This window comes from Daldinia loculata, assembly GCF_022478755.1.
Source record: "Daldinia loculata strain CBS 113971 unplaced genomic scaffold F4817scaffold_5, whole genome shotgun sequence".
Taxonomy (NCBI): Eukaryota; Fungi; Ascomycota; class Sordariomycetes; order Xylariales; family Hypoxylaceae; genus Daldinia; species Daldinia loculata.
In genome coordinates this window covers 439,655-457,741 of record NW_026054859.1, presented here as the reverse complement: position 1 = coordinate 457,741, position 18,087 = coordinate 439,655, and the positions used below count along the sequence as shown (strand labels likewise).

General features: G+C 42.1%; 4 protein-coding genes across 4 annotated transcripts; 3 read left to right on the top strand and 1 right to left on the bottom strand.

Annotated features, from left to right (window-relative positions):
- Positions 1-18: 18 nt before the first annotated feature.
- F4817DRAFT_326303 (Swi3-domain-containing protein) lies at positions 19-1,607 on the top strand. The gene is made up of 3 exons (XM_049301874.1): positions 19-383; positions 445-520; positions 579-1,607. The coding sequence occupies exons 1-3, from the start codon at positions 154-156 to the stop codon at positions 1,413-1,415; spliced, it is 1,143 nt and encodes a 380-aa protein (XP_049162687.1). The 5' UTR covers positions 19-153; the 3' UTR covers positions 1,416-1,607.
- Positions 1,608-3,931: 2,324 nt separating this feature from the next.
- F4817DRAFT_326302 (antiviral helicase) lies at positions 3,932-8,323 on the top strand. The gene is made up of 2 exons (XM_049301873.1): positions 3,932-7,299; positions 7,356-8,323. The coding sequence occupies exons 1-2, from the start codon at positions 4,156-4,158 to the stop codon at positions 8,034-8,036; spliced, it is 3,825 nt and encodes a 1,274-aa protein (XP_049162686.1). The 5' UTR covers positions 3,932-4,155; the 3' UTR covers positions 8,037-8,323.
- A 1,338-nt stretch (positions 8,324-9,661) lies between these two features.
- On the bottom strand, positions 9,662-10,437 carry F4817DRAFT_312305 (Snf7 family protein; the record flags this gene model as incomplete). The annotated part of the gene is made up of 3 exons (XM_049300112.1): positions 9,662-9,943; positions 10,025-10,318; positions 10,387-10,437. 3 exons carry the CDS (start codon positions 10,435-10,437, stop codon positions 9,662-9,664), a joined length of 627 nt encoding a protein of 208 aa, XP_049162685.1.
- A 4,766-nt stretch (positions 10,438-15,203) lies between these two features.
- On the top strand, positions 15,204-17,868 carry F4817DRAFT_326293 (uncharacterized protein). The gene is made up of 2 exons (XM_049301872.1): positions 15,204-16,041; positions 16,101-17,868. Exons 1-2 carry the CDS (start codon positions 15,731-15,733, stop codon positions 17,410-17,412), a joined length of 1,623 nt encoding a protein of 540 aa, XP_049162684.1. The 5' UTR covers positions 15,204-15,730; the 3' UTR covers positions 17,413-17,868.
- Positions 17,869-18,087: the final 219 nt, after the last annotated feature.

Sequence of the window (18,087 nt, the reverse complement as noted above, 5' to 3'; positions counted from 1 at the left end):
ACCTCTCTACATAGCTCCGTCATCCAGAATTCAATTTAACTTTACTAAAAGACCCCACGTTAAATCGCGTCTTTTCACTTATGCGACGCGTCTTAGGATTTGGTTCTAATACTTACGAAGTCACAACTTCAGCATAGAATCATTACCACGAAAATGGCCTCACGAGGAGCACAGAAACCGTCTTTGGCATTAAAAAAGCCGGTAAATGATATAGATAATTACGACGTCGACGATGACCCCTTTGCCGAATCTGGAGACGAAGCTCCTAGCAATGACACCGCGCAGTCTAAGAAGCGTAAAGACGCTACCGGGCTAGGAATTGACGAGGCTGTAGCCGTACAGAAGAAAGTCAGAGTCCCAATTGTCAAGCTAGATGAAGGCAGGTTCGTATTGATCACAAGCATCCGGGTATTACTAGGAATGATATGGGCTTATCAAGTATAGATTGCTATCCGAGAAAGGCATCCCGAGGTTGCGAAGAAAAGCTCGAGATTTGAAGTTTAAAGGGAAAGGACACGAAGTACGAATATCCTATATGCTTATATAGGACCGATAAATAGTAGCTAACAATAGTCTAGTTTTCTGACGCCGCTAGACTTCTCTCCTTTTATCAATTATGGTTCGACGACTTATTTCCTAAAGCCAAGTTTTTAGACGCTGCAGCTATGGCGGAGAAAGCAGGTCACAAGAAATATATGCGGATGAAGCGTATGGAGTGGATCGAGGAAGGGAAACCCAGACCGGCAGGGCTCGACGGAGATGACGATGACCTCTTTGGCGATTCTCACGATCAACCAGAGGAGCGTGCACCTGCAGTGTTCCCTGCTAGGATTGCTCCCATATTCCAAGATCGGGGAAGTGAAAGGGCGCACACGCCTATACGAGACGATGTGCCTGATGACGATGATGATATATACGGAGCTACACCGCAACCATCGAGGACAACACAACCCACAAGTAAATCATTAATTGGAAGCGGAAGCGTTAGCACAGGGCCTACGAGCGCATCCCTATTCGGAAACGGTGACGAGCCCGACGAAGACGACCTAGACGCACTGATGGCAGAGGAAGAAGCACAGCGTACGAAACCTACTTTTGTGTTTGGTAACGGTGGTGGAAAGCCCAATCAATCCAGAGACGAACCAGACGAGGACGACTTGGACGCATTGATGGCTGAAGCTGAAGCTCACCACGAACCCCCAAAGCAAATCTCTACTCTTACAGCCAGGCCAGCACAACCTAGCGCAGATAACGATGAAGAAGATGATCTAGACGCATTAATGGCGGAGGCGGAAAATCAGGAGCAAACAAAGCAACCTATAGATTCGACACCTAAAGAAGCAAAGGAGGTAAACCAGAATACGGCAGATGCAGATGAAGAGGAAGCTATGGCAGAGATGGATGGATTGTGGTGAGAGGCCAAAACTGCACTGGGTATGATTTATTGTATAATGATGCATGCAAGGGTGTCTAGGTTGTTGTTTGTTATACCTAATGGGCGTTAATACCTGAACGGAAGTAAATGCCTTTTGATAATGCCTAGTAACTATATCTATTTTACGGTTGCCAAGGCCTCATGATGCTATAAGTATATCATAATTAACAACAGTAAACTCAATTCTCTTAAAGAGGCTAGCTACTCTATACGCCTTATGTCCAGGATTTAACGTTTTTTCCATGATAAAAATTAAACGTTATCAATTCATAAATGAACTCTTTGATCTGTTATAACTGATTATAAGGTATAAAGGTATAAAATAAATCACCTTATAACGGCCATACTTTATAACGGCTATAGCAATTTTAAAACTATCGTTAATTAACTTATTTACATTTATTCGTTTATTTTTTTACCATTACTTTTGTATTTTAATTTAAAATTTATTAATATAATTTTAATACATTTTTGCGTAAATTCCCGATTATTTTAAATAACCTTTTATTATATTAAAGTTATATTTATTAATATATTAATTAACTTTTTTATTAAACGTAACTTTAATTTTACTTTAATTTCTTTTATATTTTTTATATATATAAAAGTTTAATTTAAGTTTAAAATAACTTTATAACGTTTTTTAAATTTTACTTTTTTTAATATAATTTATAATTGTTTAATTTAAAATTTAACAATAATAAATTTATTAATTTTTATATTAAAAAACTTTATTAAATTTACAAAATAAAAATTACGTAATAAACGTTAAAAAAATAAAATTAAATAAATTAAATTTTAATTATATAACTTTTAACTTTTATAATAATTTAAACATATTAAAGTTAATTTTAACCATTATAATTATAAAATTAATAAATTTAAAAATAATAAATAATAAAATAATAATATTAAAATTTTTATTTTATATTAAATATAAACTTTTTAACAATTACGTTAATAATATTAATTATAACTTTAAATATTTTTAATTTATAAAAATATATTTTAATATTATTATTAATTATTATACTTTTATAAACAATTAAAAAAAGTTTTTTTTATTTATATTTTATAAAAATTAACTAAATAAACATATTTATAAACAAGATTTAAAAAAACGTTTAAAAATAACGAATATACTTATATTAAAAAACTAAAATACATAAAACGTATAAGTTAAAAAAAATAAAATATAAACTTTATAAATTAAATATTTATATAAATTTATCGCTTATATAACTATTATAACCGTTAAATATAAAAAACTTTTATTAATTAAAATTTTTAAATTTTATATAAAATAAATAAATTTTTTTAAACTATTTAAAAGTAATTTCTTTATTTATTTAATTATTAAAAAACGTAATAAAATATTAAAATTTATACGGTTAATTTTTTATATTAAAAAACCATTATTATTATACGTTAACATTATTAAAAATTATTAATAATAATAACGTTTTATTAATAATTATAATAACAATTAAAATAATAATCCATTTTTGTTTTAAAAAATCTTTAAATAATATATATTTATAATAAATTTTTTTAAACATTAAAACATTATTTTTAATACCTTTTTATAACTTAAATTTATTAACGTTTATATATAACATAAAGAAAATATTAACAATTTTTAATAAATTTAATTAATTAAATAATTTATTTAACAATTTAATTATAATGTCGTTTAAACGTTTATAATTTATTATATAACTTTTTATATTATTTATTTTTAAATGATAACATAAAAAATTAACGTATTAATTTTTTTTAAATAATATATATACGTTATTATAAAAAAATAAACGTTAAATAAATAATTTAAATCTCGAATATAATAACATATAACTTAATATATTTTATACAATAATTTAATAAATTAAATAATTTTTTTAAATTTTAAATAATTTTTAATAAACTTTATTATAATTTTCTTTTATTTAAATATTTTTAATATAACGTTATATATAAATATAATTAATTTAATAATATTATAACGCGTTTTAAATTAATCGCTTATTTTAAACGTTATATATAATAATAATTACGCAAAATTAAATTAAAAATTATATATTATAAAAAAAAAAAATTTTAAATAATGTTAAAGTGGCAACAGTGTTGCCATGTATTACGTAATACGAAAGGTAGGAAATAACAAGGTAGTTTAAATAAAGTGGTTTAATTAATGTGTTTAATTAAATAAAAAAAGGTGGGAGATTTACCAAGTAAAAAATATTTATTTACATGTGTGTAAATTAATTCCTAGGCGGTGTGTATGGGCACAACCTTAGTCATGTGACATGGTCACATGACCGGTGTCCTATCAAATAATAAAATAATATAATTAAATTTAAAATTAAGTTATAAAAAAGTTTTATTATAAATAAATTTAAATTAATAAATGGATTAAACGCGTCTTTAAAAACCTTATGGCCGTTATGGGGTATGGCCGTTGTGGGGTGATTTATCTTAGATAACAATCCTTATCGATAAAAGTTGTCAGGCACTATAAATAGCAGCCGTCAGCATCCAACAGCTAAGCCGGTTGGGTCCACTTAATTACTGCAGTATCCCACCAGCCCACTAACCCACCAAACATTGAACTCACTAACTTCACACATCGCAAACGTCATTTGACGGTATCGTCCTAACTTTCCCTTGCGACTGTTTGGAGCGTTTGCTTCTTTAACTCCAAATTGTCGTTTCAAGGAAAAATGGCGTCCCCCGACCTGGTGGAAGCTATTCAAAAGCTTCACATCAGCGACGATACGACCATGACCATCGACGATATCCTCTTCCAACAAGGTCCCCGCAAGCGATTCAAGCAAGATCCAACTGTGTTGAAAGCAGAGCTCGAACGGAAATTCCTAACTCCCTCCAACAAATTCTCTTCTGAATGGCTTAACAAATTACAGCAAAGATGGGACAGTCCAACCGATCTCACCGAGTTGTTTCGCATTGCACCTACTCAGACTCGAACTGTCACACGCTTCCAACGTCAAGGTCTCGAGGGCAGGGTGACAGGATACAAGAATGTTACTGTACCTGCAAACAGTGCCACGGCCAAAAACTCGACTTCTCTTATGCGTAAACCCGGCGGCCGTGCTGATTTTGTGCGTGGAGCTGCTGGTTTCTTCCCCTTTGCACCTGGTGGGCTCGATAGTGTTGAGGCAACCGCTGCTATCGAAGACCAGATGCTACGTCCTAGCGCTATCGGCACTCAGAATAAGCTAGAACGCGTTATCAAACTGGGCGCGGAGGGTGGCCTTCTCGAAGTGGCCCCTGGTATGGAAAGGGGAATCGATTTTAGCAAAAAGAAATCTATGGTCGACGAGAAAGAAGCAAAAGCAGTCGAAGCCGAACTTGACCAAGAACCCGAGCAAGGTCCCGAGGCCAAAGATACCAACGGACACGCAGACACCAATAGCATCGAAGAGGAAATTGACGAGGAAGATTCAGAAGATATTGACACGCTGCTTCCCGTCGAATTCCCAGCTTTAGAGCCACACGGTAACCTTTCATCAGCTAAAGCAAGAAAAGCTGCCCGAGAATGGGCACATATGGTGGATATCAACCGCGATATTCCCAACTTCAAAGAGCTTGTCCCAGATATGGCTAGAGAATGGCCATTCGAGCTTGACACGTTCCAGAAAGAAGCTATCTATCATCTCGAGGGCGGCGATTCCGTATTTGTCGCTGCGCATACGTCAGCCGGCAAGACGGTAGTAGCTGAGTATGCCATCGCCTTAGCTGCGAGACATATGACCAAAGCTATCTACACGTCACCCATTAAAGCCCTGAGCAACCAGAAATTTCGCGATTTCCGACAGACCTTTGACGAAGTTGGTATCTTAACAGGAGATGTCCAGATCAATCCAGAAGCAAGTTGTTTAATTATGACTACGGAGATTCTAAGGAGTATGTTGTACAGAGGTGCCGATCTAATTCGAGATGTCGAATTTGTTATTTTCGATGAGGTTCACTACGTGAATGATTTCGAGCGTGGTGTAGTCTGGGAGGAAGTCATCATCATGCTTCCAGAGCATGTTTCGCTTATCCTGTTATCTGCGACTGTCCCCAATACGTACGAATTTGCCTCCTGGGTTGGTAGGACCAAGAAGAAGGATATATACGTCATCTCAACGCCGAAACGACCTGTGCCTTTAGAACACTATCTGTGGGCTGGCAAGAATATTCACAAGATTGTTGACCACGAAAAGAAATTCCTCGAGAGAGGGTGGAAGGAAGCGGACCAAGCACTGCGTGGAAAAGATAAAGTTCTCCCAGCGCCAGCTGCTCGTGGCGGTGGCAATCAGCGAGGCAACCAAAGAGGAGGTCCCCAACGCGGCGGCCAACAACGTGGCGGCCAGCGTGGCGGTGGTCAGCAAAGAGGCCGAGGAGGCCCCCCGAGAGCCAGTCATACGCCCGGTCATATGGGCCGTGCCGGAAGGCCAGGAGGCTTTTCGTCTGCCAACCAGGACAAGAACCTCTGGGTTCACCTTGTGCAATTCCTGAAGAAGTCTACCCTGCTGCCCGCATGTATATTCGTCTTCTCCAAGAAGAGGTGCGAGGAAAATGCCGACGCATTAAGCAACCAGGACTTCACAACTGCTCAGGAGAAGAGTCACATTCACATGATTATTCAGAAGTCGATAGCACGTCTACGACCCGAAGATCGAGTCCTACCTCAGATTATTCGCCTGCGAGAACTCTTAAGTCGAGGTATTGCCGTGCATCATGGCGGTCTATTGCCAATCGTCAAGGAAATTGTCGAGATCCTATTTGCTCAGACCCTAGTCAAGGTGCTCTTTGCAACAGAGACCTTTGCTATGGGTCTGAATCTTCCAACTAGGACCGTAGTGTTTTCCGGCTATCGAAAGCATGATGGTCACTCGTTTCGAAATCTTCTCCCAGGCGAGTATACTCAGATGGCTGGCAGAGCTGGTCGTCGTGGACTTGATCCCGTTGGGTCTGTCATTATTGTGCCTCCTGGCAGTATGGATGAAGCGCCACCTGTAGTCGATCTTCAGAAAATGATACTAGACCCGCCTAGCAAGCTAAGGTCCCAGTTCAGATTGACCTACAATATGATTCTGAACTTGTTGAGAGTGGAGGCGTTGAAGATCGAAGAAATGATTAAGCGCAGCTTCTCCGAGCACGCCACTCAGCAACTACTTCCAGAGCATGAGAAAGCTGTTAAGATATCAGAAGCTGACTTAGCTAAAGTCAAGCGAGAGGCGTGTAACATTTGCGACGAGTCTTTGGAACAATGCCACCAAGCATCGATGAATTACAAGCAACTAACGCAGGAGCTATACAAAGGCCTCATATCTATCCCAATCGGGAAGAAGCTTTTTGCACCGTCAAGACTTGTTGTGTGGAATAAAGATGGCGTGCGAACTCCGGGTATCCTCTTGTCAAACGGCGTTAGCACGAAAACCTCAGGCGGCCAACCAACCGTCCACGTCTTCGAGATCAAGACTGAGCGCGAGATCCGTAACTCGACTGATCTGCTACCTTTTGTTGATATATTCCGACGCCTATTTTCGCCTCTCCCACGCAACAAGAGATCCATGACTGGGAAGACCGTTCATGTACCGCTTAGCGATATTGAGTGTCTAACCGGGAAACTTACTACCGGGATCGTGCCAGACTTTTTCGAACATGGTGAACCACGCCAGAGAGCAAAAGAACGGATGTTAGGTATCTGTAAAACCTGGGAGACCGATATGTGGAACGAGATTAGCTTCGCAAAGATCAAAAGTTTACAGTTGCAAGAGATTATCGAGAAGCGCCGACAGGAAGAAGTGATTATCAGAAACTCCGCTACAACATACTGCCGGAATTTTGTGAAGCACGTAAGTTATTCTACTTTTACCCATTTTAACTGCTTAGGGCTAAACAAAGACATCAGTTCGCCATGTGCCATGATCAGTGGCTTATTAAAGAGACCATTTCGTCCCTCCGTTCAGCTCTCGCAGATCAAAATCTCCAGCTGCTTCCCGACTACGAACAGCGTATTCAAGTCCTAAAGGATCTTTCTTTCATTGATGCCGATACTCGTATTCAACTCAAGGGCAAGGTCGCATGCGAAATCCACTCGGCTGATGAACTTGTCCTCACCGAACTTATCCTTGACAACGTCCTCGCGGACTACGAGCCAGCCGAAATAGCCGCTCTCCTCTCTGCCTTCGTGTTCCAGGAGAAGACAGAATCGGTCCCTAACCTTACGGGCAGCCTAGAGCGCGGCATGAAGACGATCATTGAGATCAGCGAGAAGGTCAATACCGTGCAAACGGAACACCAAGTCATACAGAGCGCAGAGGATAGCAACGACTTTGTATCGCGTCCTCGCTTCGGTCTTATGGAGGTGGTATACGAGTGGGCGCGCGGTATGAGCTTCAAAAACATTACGGACCTGACGGACGTGCTCGAGGGCACCATCGTGCGAACCATCACACGACTAGACGAGACGTGTCGCGAGGTCAAAAACGCGGCTAGGATTATCGGCGACCCGGAGCTGTATCAGAAGATGCAGACCGCGCAGGAGATGATCAAGAGGGATATTACTGCCGTTGCTAGCTTGTACATGTAGTTATATCGCTACCTCTGTAGGTAGAGGTGGGGAGCTTAGCGTCTCAGTTATTCAAGGTGTCAAAGGACTGGCGAGAATTGCACATGTTTGTGTTGTTATTTCATCTATAGAAAGCAACGGGGTATGACCGAGATGATGGCTATGATGCTTGTAGGAAATAAATTTTATTATTTGCTTAAACCCCTTTTTTTTCCAGAGTGATATGGCCAAGGACAATCAGGATTGTAATGTAAGTCATGTAGCGTTACGAGTAGTTAGGGTTATGGCCGCGCAGAGCAAGACTTGTCAATACCATATTTCAAAGTGCTAGACACCTTCCTAATGTTGATAACCTCTATTGATGGCTATGAGATTACTTCGTTTAATCCAGTGTATGATGGCCACCTATATAGATGGATTTCATAATCGCTTTGCATAAATTATAAAAGAAACACTGTAAAATCTGCATGAGTAGCATAACCTGAGGAATAAATAAGAGTACCACGAGAATATATTCCTTTCAGCCACGTAGTATCCTTGTGTCATCTCCGTAATTACAGTGAGGAATAGCCTCAGATTTACCTAGCAGTAAAGTAGCATGCATCGACATGACAGGTACCTACCTACGGCACTGGCAGAAACCCAGGCAACGAGGTACCTAACCTGTCTACCTATGTACATATACCTCCTCCAAAGTAAAGGTTATATATCCCAAGTGCAAACAAACCGCCAGCCGACGCCCCCCGCCCGGGCGACTTGAGGTCAGAGAAAACCCCACTGTGGTGTCTTATGCTGAACCGTCCTTCCCAAGGACGTGACTTGACAGCAGATGCCGAACGAAGCCGGTTTTTCGTAGGTCTTGGGTTCGAATCCCCTGCCCCTATCCGAGGGGATTCGAATCTGGGACTGAGCTTTTTTTATTTTTTGTTTTTATTTTTTTAAAAGATTCGGATATGCCTTTTTTTAAAAAATTAAAAAAAAGAAGAAGAAAAACTATTGACTACTACTACTGACTACTACCTGGTTTATGATTTAATATCTCTCAATAGCGAACGAAACTAGATCTTGGCGATGAATGGGACTGGTTTGATTAAAGGCCTATAAAATCGAATTCAAGTTGTTTAACAAATCAAAATTACATAGCAAGATGTCACTCTAGATTCTATAGGTTTATGATTTGACTCTAAGCCATCTTATGTACTCCGCCATAGCTTGTATTCAAAGCTGTGATCCAAGTATACATTGATGGTCCTTACGCTTAGGAAGAGAAGCTCCAGTAACAGGATTTACTAACAATGATACCCAGAAAAAGAGTAGACAAGTAAGGACCAAAGTTATACGGCTTCAACACATTGAAATCTTAACTTGATACCCGTAAATAAGTTCTATTCCACACCAACAGGCATTGCGGTATCCACGTATAAAAAGAGAGAGAAAAGCACAATAACCGGAACGCCGAGCCGGACCCCTATGTCGTGATGCTAAGCAAAGTCTGCCATCCCGCGCTCAATCAGATAAATATCAATACCGCTTCATCCTGGCTACGTGCATTATGTTCATGCCGCCACCTGCGGAACTCTCTCTAGCTCATCGGCATCCCCGCTATTTCCATCCCCGTCCCCATCTCGGCTTCCGCCACCGACTTTCTAAGCCCGCAAAGCGCGGAGGCGCTGCTGCAGAGCGTCCTCTTCTTCGGCGGTCGGCTCTGCGGTCTGGGGGGGCGCGGGTTCAGCCTTGCTGGGTTGTGCGGAGTTGAGTTCGGAGTTGAGCTGGACGCCGGCGTCGTCGGCGAGCTTGCCGAGGAGTTCGTGTACTGCGTCCTCGGAGACCTGCTGTGACGTCGTCTGCGAGATGGCGTCTTGGTAGATGCCGTTGTTGACGGCGTATTCCTCGTTCTGCTGCTTGAATTGCTCGAGCGTCAATAAGGTCTAGGATTCCGGGATGATGTTAGTATTTTTGTACATTATTTCCGCGGAGAAAGCGATAATAGGAAGGGGGGAGAAACGTACGCGCTCGGGGTTCATGTTGCGTTGGGCAGCGGTCATGGTGCGCGAGGACTGGCCCATCATGTTCGTCATGCGGTTCATGGCGTTATTGGCCTGGATCTGGGCGACGCTAAGTTCGGCCATGTCGGCCATCTGGTCCATTTGCTGAGCGAGGGCCTGCTTAGAAAGCAGCATCTTGGCCTTCTGATAGGCCTTGGCCGTATCGCCCTTCTTCAGCAGGTCTTGGATTTGCTTCTTGAGCAGCGGGTCCTGCTTCGCTGCCTTTTGTGCTTCGCGACGGGCTTGCTTCGCTTGGAACTATACGAGGAGAGTATATGTCAGTTTCGGATATGTCATATTGGGAGGATGGGACGGGGAGGTCGTACGCGAGCCTGGAATTCGACTTGCATGTCGCGAGCGAGTTGTCGGTTGGACATGTTGATTGAGGGTTGAAGATCGATGGCAATGGAAAGGGTAGTTGATTTGATTAGATTGACGTGTTTAGCCGATCGTCAATCTAGATATTGAAATACCTGGGGAGGCTAGGATAAGTCGTCGAGATGGTTCGTGGTGATTAGGATGGATGGAGTTGCGATTCACGGTCTGGCGCGGCGTTTCCTGGTGGTGGGGGCAAATGGAAGTCAGCGAATGACGCACTTTGATAGATTTCGCAGCAGCGATAAGGTACGAGCGAATTAAACTTTCAAGCCCCAAATTCCAGAGTTCTCAGCCACCGTTCTTATCGATAACATCTCATCTGTGTCTTTCCCTGATCCACGGAAGCAAGCTCACGTAAAAACAATATACTTGTAACAGTTGATCTTCAATTACTTGGACTATCAACATTGCCAATTAATGAATCCACTTGTAATAAGCAAGCAAGATTTCACAGAACTCTGAGACTATTGCTTCAAATTGCAAACTACCTACTCAAGGGAGCCCGGTTTCTACAAAATGAACTACTCTTTTGGTAAGGGAGGGATATTTGCTCATTGATATGGGAAGTGTAATTATTGGGTTATTATCGTCTCTTTATAACTATGCTCCCTTTACGAGACTATGACATGATCGGTCATGGCTTTTGTCTGTCTCTATCTAGTATTGGGAGTAGATAGTCTGAGCAAATCATTCACACGAATACGCAGCAGTCCTCGTAATAGTTGATAATAAAATGCTCAATAGGGCTCAACACTCGTAGGTCGGATTATCAAGTACTTTTGATTATTTGCCCACACTTATTAAATAGGCTATCTTTAAACCATCACCATTATGATAACTGAGATCATCCAAACGCTTCGATGCGATTGGACCATCGTAAAATTTCAAATAAGAACTAGTATATCGGTCAGTCTATCGTCAGCTTAAAACATGACGTGAGGCGTAAAACAATATTGGAACGCATAGCAACGAGATAGGCAAGTCCTCGCATTGTGATTTTCCTTACACATCATTATGTAAATGATTTTCTGGATCATCATAAGGATGGAACCATATGTCGCGACCTTTATCAGCATCTCCTTTGTGTTGACGATACGATACGATACGATACGATACGATAGAAGGTATCATAATTGGTGGACTGTATTGCGTAATCAAGGAGGGCCTCGTGTTCAAATACGGTCTCGTTTTGAGTCCCGCGTGTTGATGTCCGACCCCCTATGGGAGGCGGTAGGGAGAAAAGGGGAGGGCGGACGGACAACATCCTGATTGGTGCCTGGGACGAATCATTCAAAAGGAGGGCCAGAACCTCTGGGTCGATCCACAATTTCCTGAAACAAGCGTCGTGTAAGACTCGTCGTCTTGCCCAGACTTTGAATCTAGTGGTTTGACCTTCGAACGATTCGTACTTGTGTATACATAGTGTACGCTATGTGAGCTAATGATCATGTCTTGGATGTCATAGCAAAATACACGTATGTCTTAAGTATAGCCAGTGAGTATTTCATTCGGGGTTTTGGAGTAGGTAGGTTAATATGTACATTAGGTTAGGTATATACATAACATACATAGGAGAGAATCAGAGATGTACCGCTAATTGCTCAACCATCTCCACATGAATTGTGCGCCCTCATAATTATTCGGTTAGATGGGGAGTCTGATCTTGAATAGGAATTCCCATACAATTAATTCCCACCCGATTTAGATGTTGTACATACTATGTAATGTAAAGCGATGTTGCGCCTCCGTCCCGATCTGCTGGTTTATTAAATCGGGTTTGCGGGGAAGATTGCGAATTTGAAACCCATATTTGGATGGCCCGCGATCCACTAACTACGCTCGATTACATACATAGAAAACGGGGATTCAAAGAATATCCGTGCGGGCTGGCGGGCGGAATTTCGGGCGCGCAATTTGAAGCGGAAGGTGTCTGGAACTTATGGAATCGAAAAGTTACAGGCAGAAGGTTTCTTTACTACATGCTACATAATGCCTCGTACTGAGCCGGTAATTTCAGATTGAAACTACACTAGCATCGCCCGATAATACTAAAAATTGAAGCAATCTGATGCGGGTGAGCGGCTACGAGGGGGCTGAGTATGATAAGGCGTAAGGATTCGCCAATCCTTCATCACAATGCTGAAGCCATCATATCAGCCCTAATAGACGAATGCAACTATCATAGAGTACCATAGTAGTGTAAATATGTTGAAATCATTAAGGTGATAGAATCATGATTGGTTAACTACCGCTAAATAACAAGCCGAACTCTGCAAAGGCTCTTATACATACGGATGTCCCTTTCAAAAGTTTTTTCCATAGGGAGACCCTTGTCACCCCCGGCAAGCTTTGGCCATGCTTGGCAGCAGCTGCTCACCTATTCAGCATTTGTATCTTATTATACTTTACTATTTCAATAATATGTTTTTATTTTAAAATAAATCATAAAATTTATCAAAAAGAGATGCAATAAAGATAAAAAAGGAGTGTTTAAATTTAAAAGTTTTTATTTTATGTTATCGTTACTTTTAGCTATAAAGCCTATTATTAAACTTAAAAGATAATAATGTATACATCTTTAAACATTTGACAGGCGCTAGCCAAGCATGAGACAGCTGCCGACAATCCTGACAGGGGTCCCCTATGGTAAAAACTTTTGAAAGGGACATCCGTACAGATTCGACAGTGTCAATATACGATTCATCGACTTATGTACGATCAACGGTCTTTTCGATGTAGTAATTATAGAACGCCTTATTGTGAGTAGCTTACACCATGCATGTACTACCTACCTAGTGGATTTGCGGCTTCGCTGAAATTAGACAGCCTTCGAGACCTTTTGTTTCTCGGCGGTTTACTATAGAATAGGCAAGACGATGGAGAGCAGGTAAGACGATAAGCGATAAGCTATTGGCCTCCCTATTTCAGTAAATATAGTAGAAAGGGGCAATTTTACTGAGTATGTCTTCGTGTAAGCGAGTAACCCTTATACAATCAAGCCGGTCTTACACTGTAACAAGCCATAGGGAGGTTTGAATGTAGTTGTTGGTAATTCTTAGATGGCGGGATTTTAGCTAAAAGTAAGAGACTGTATTCTTATACTAACCGTGATTCTCCAGCGACTAATTTTGGCTGTATGTTGTACTGAAGGATCATGGGATTTTAGATCTTAGACTAAATAGAAGCATTCAGGTCTAGCCCGTAGAACAACGTAAATTTAGTAAATCTTAATCGGTATAGACTGAACCTACTATTCATATTAGTCATAGGTCCTAGAAGTTGTTAGGTCGAGTAGCGAGTGTTCCCGTTAATGATAGCCTCAAAGATCACTACGGCATTTCACCCGGCTTTATTAGTGTGTTGCATGTGCCGCATCTTCTTCTACCAACATAGAAATTCTCACGGATATCTAGAACGCCACATGGTAAGAGACTGCCGTTTTCTTAGCAAAATATCCCATTGGTTGAACTAAAGACTTGTAGTCGTAAAATTTGGTTCTTCCCCGGATCATCCACTGTCAAATTGTGATGCTAGGTTGTGCGGACGGCTTCGGTAGTCATTCCGCCGCGGTTCGCCGGCCATTTTGGTTCGGCAGCAATACAGGCTAATACCCCAGATGTCGATTAATTGTAAATATATTAGCCTTCTAAATTCTTCTACTCGGAGGCCGCTTTGGGTTTGCCTTAACCATAGCAAGCCGAATAAACTAAGCATTTACTCTAAGTTTGTGGTGGATTTACTCAAATCACTTTGAAAGTCATTAGGTGAATCTGAATACCTACATGTACCTTACCTACCTACCTAACCTACCTATGTACCTAAGGTACGGATTTCATGGAAGCTTTCCAGTGCGATCGTGGACCTTGTTCCCGTCAAATCCTCAATCGATCTAATTGTGATGGTGTAGATTCTGTGTTATTTTTCTACGTCGTGAATAACATAATCCAACAATTGTTCTTTTGTGAGAGTTAGGGTTCTGGGCGACAGCAAGCTGCAAGTCAGCGGCGGGTTGACATGAATTGGGGCCAACACGTCCCCCCAGCCCACCCAGGTGGGTTGCTAATAATAACCACCCTAAGCCATGGAGCTTTTCCAGATAGGCTTCGATTGGTGGAGATGGCGTTGAAAAGCCAGAGGCTGAGAGGATCAACCTCTGAGTTTCGTCAGGGGGATTCGACTATCTTCTGCAATGTAGAATGACGAGATAGGATAGGTATGTAGTTTGACAACACAATAATCCCCATTTCTGATGCATTTCGGTACTTTGGGTGGATATTCTATTCTGCATAGAATAGGTACTTAGGAGAGACTGATGCTGTAAGAGGCAAACACTTCCGGTAGGTTTCGTTACCGATTTGAGTAAATTGATTAATTGAACGTGAGAGTTGGACAAATTCGAAAAGGGATGTAACACGAGACTCCGGGCTACCAATACTACTAATACCGCGCCGGGCCGGATGATAGGTAGACCTAAATTATTAGATGGAACTGAAAGGAAAAGGGAAGTTCAGTTCGACGGTGGAAGGGCACAGGCAAGAGAGGGCGGGCGGTATTTGGGGGTAGGGAGATCTTATTCGTCTCGGTGGCTTGGTACCACAGATCCACTTGCCTTGTTCAGATCTATCAACCCCTAGCATTCCCTCTTGCCCCCGAAATCCTAGTCCCTGTCGCACAGAACCAGACAAGGTGCACACACACAGCACAACACAGAAACTAGCGCAGGGGGGTGGTACGTAGCCTTCCATGGCCCCACTTATAGCTGACACATCCGAGAATTAACAGGGGGCGATTTCTGCCTCAGGCACTCAACCCACCTCCTTACTAACAGGACACGTTGAACATAAAGAGAGGCGCTTGTCTCCCCATCCTGTTCAAGTAACTACTCAATACCAAACCAAGCACAATCATCACCCAACAATCCACCAATCACAATATAATTAACTTCGAGGCCAGTGGCCACCGTGTCCTTATTTCTTTCTTACCGCCACCGCCTACTATCATTCACCTGACTCGGTAGCCTAGCCTGAGTCATTCACGTACCCTCGTACCCTAGCTAGACAATGCACTAGCAGAGGCGAATCTGCTGTTTATTGTATTGAGGAATTAGGACGGCACCTCTCTACTTTCAGCTTTGATTTATTATTATTATTATTATTATTATTATCTTCTGCGGCTACGGCCTTAATCTTCAAATTCCGGTCCAAGCTACGAGAAAAATTAGCTTGCATCCAGTTTACACAATCAGAAGAACCAAAGTCCTCCTATCAACAGCCAAACTGAATCAATTTCAATATGGCTACCTGGGAAAGTCAACAAACGACGACGTCGACGACTCCTCAAGTCAAGTTTGAGACCTCTCCTGCAGAGTCTCTCATGTCAGTACCTGGCGACGCGTATCCCTCTCTATTCGCTACGCCTTCTACACTAAACCCTTTGGAGAGCGTCATGACTCCTCAATCATTTATGGAGGACAGTTTTGCGGACTCGGCCACAATACAATCCACCCCGTCCCCGGCTCCCGAGGGTTCCGAAAAGAAGCCGGTTAAGAAGCGGAAGTCGTGGGGTCAAGTCCTCCCAGAGCCTAAGACAAACCTACCCCCGAGGTATGATCACTCACTTATAACCGGATAAGTAAGACGCATGTTTGGCTAACACACAATAGGAAACGGGCAAAGACCGAAGATGAAAAAGAGCAACGTCGAGTCGAGCGAGTTCTCAGGAATCGCCGTGCTGCCCAGTCTTCTCGGGAACGTAAGCGTCAAGAGGTGGAGGCCTTGGAACAAAGGAATCACCAGCTAGAAGAGCTTCTGCGTAATCAGCAGAAGACGAATGAAATGTTGATGGATGAATTAAATAAACTCCGACGAGGCTCTGGCGTTAGCCGTAGCTCGTCCCCTTTAGACGGCTTTCAGCCTTCTCCCCTAACTTTATCTCAGCCGTTATTTGGTTCATCTCAGGATGGCACGGCACAAGACAAGTCTGGCATGATCAATGACTTTATCCTCATGCCCGAGCAGGACGGCACTGTCGATCCTACCTCTCTATCCCCTGAATTAACCCCTATCCCTGATGACACCTTCCCCGAAACGTCGACGACTGAAGAGGTCGCGACGGTCCCCGCTTCTGCGACTACTTCCGACGAGACACAACATCCAGCAGCGGTGTTGTGCGGCCAGCAGTGTCCGTCGGTGGAAGTTCCGCAGTCGTGGAAGGCCTCGCGACAACCGTCGCCTCCAGTGGTGTCACTCTTACTACAGCTTCAAACGCTGCTGATAGCCTCTTCGGTGATGCTTTCAGCCTTTCGGCACCCTTTGACGTTGATTCGTGGAGCGCTCAAGGCCAATTTAGTCCTTCATCCGACCCCCTCGATTTTGAGTACAATAATCTGGCTAGTAACTCGACCCCCCAATTTCCGGATTTCGACTTCGACCAGTTCCTCAGTACCGACGACGTCAGCGGCGCAGTTCCAGGCGCGACCGCGGGAAGCGACTCGATTGCCCAAGAACACCCGGACTCAGCCTTCAGCCTCTTCGACTCTGAGAATCAGATCCCTTCAGAAGCTCTTAACCAGCAGCCCCATATTGGCGCGTCCGCTCAAGGATGCGACGATGGGGTTATTGCGGTTGGTATCTGAGAAGGGACGCGATGACCGAGTCGAGGAGCTGGCAGTTGGATCCCCGGGTATCAAGGGCGATCAGAGCCGTGGACCGCAGACGTGGCCAGACGGCACCAGCTTACCGTCGCGAGAGGTATTGCTCACACTACTGTGGGCAATCACTGTCGAAGAACGGAAATTATTAGTATCGGAGGAGGCGACTATAGCCTCCTCGCCAGACTCTAGACTCGGATTATCAAGCGTTCCTGGAGAACAGACACCAACACAAAACCTTGTATTATCGGTGACTACCACATCAAAACGGGAAAGAGAAATGACGGAACTTGGTGGCGGAAAGCGGATTAGGCTTTCTCCGTAGGAGTTCCGGATTAAAATGGACTTTGGGTATACAGGCGGCGTTAATGGAGCGGATACATGATGGCGTGGTTTGCCATTGAAGCTGGACTTTTATCATCATAATGTTACGAATTGAGAGTTTCCATACTTTCACATACTATCTCTTGGACTTTGTTATAGTGATATGTGCAATAGTGATGATATATGTGTACGAGTTCGTGAAACATGACTGAGAGCTGTTCATGTTTAAAAACCTTAGGAGGTTCTAATATCTGTTCATCAATCTCGTAATTCAATACTAGCAAAGGGATACCGTTCAATTCGAGGTTTTTCCCGACTAATGTATACATGTATTTAGTGTAACTACCCTCTATTAGTACCGCTGAGAAGACAATAATTTATATACAAGCCTTGTTCGACACTATGAACCCCTTTCTTTTTTTTTTCTTAAAAATCAAAATCCTAGTTGAGTACCTACTTATCTTTTTATTTTCGAATTCATTTTTAGTATCATCTGCAGTTTTTCTTGTCTTCAATCAATACGGATGACTCAGGGGCGCTTTAGAGCATTTTAATACTGAATAAGGGGCAATGTTCAACCACAATACCATGGCACTATCTCAGCAAAAGACAAGATCTCGTCTCTTAACGAAATACAACGTCGAGTCATATACTCGACATATTAAAATAACTCTTT

Excerpts from the sequence above, each read along its gene's own strand:
- F4817DRAFT_326302 (XM_049301873.1), top strand. The coding sequence starts at position 4,156 with ATGGCGTCCCCCGACCTGGTGGAAGCTATTCAAAAGCTTCACATCAGC. Across the intron at positions 7,300-7,355 it reads GCCGGAATTTTGTGAAGCAC|TTCGCCATGTGCCATGATCA; the intron begins GTAAGTTATTCT and ends CAAAGACATCAG.
- F4817DRAFT_326303 (XM_049301874.1), top strand. The coding sequence starts at position 154 with ATGGCCTCACGAGGAGCACAGAAACCGTCTTTGGCATTAAAAAAGCCG. Across the intron at positions 384-444 it reads GTCAAGCTAGATGAAGGCAG|ATTGCTATCCGAGAAAGGCA; the intron begins GTTCGTATTGAT and ends TATCAAGTATAG. Across the intron at positions 521-578 it reads TTAAAGGGAAAGGACACGAA|TTTTCTGACGCCGCTAGACT; the intron begins GTACGAATATCC and ends ACAATAGTCTAG.
- F4817DRAFT_326293 (XM_049301872.1), top strand. The coding sequence starts at position 15,731 with ATGGCTACCTGGGAAAGTCAACAAACGACGACGTCGACGACTCCTCAA. Across the intron at positions 16,042-16,100 it reads AAGACAAACCTACCCCCGAG|GAAACGGGCAAAGACCGAAG; the intron begins GTATGATCACTC and ends AACACACAATAG.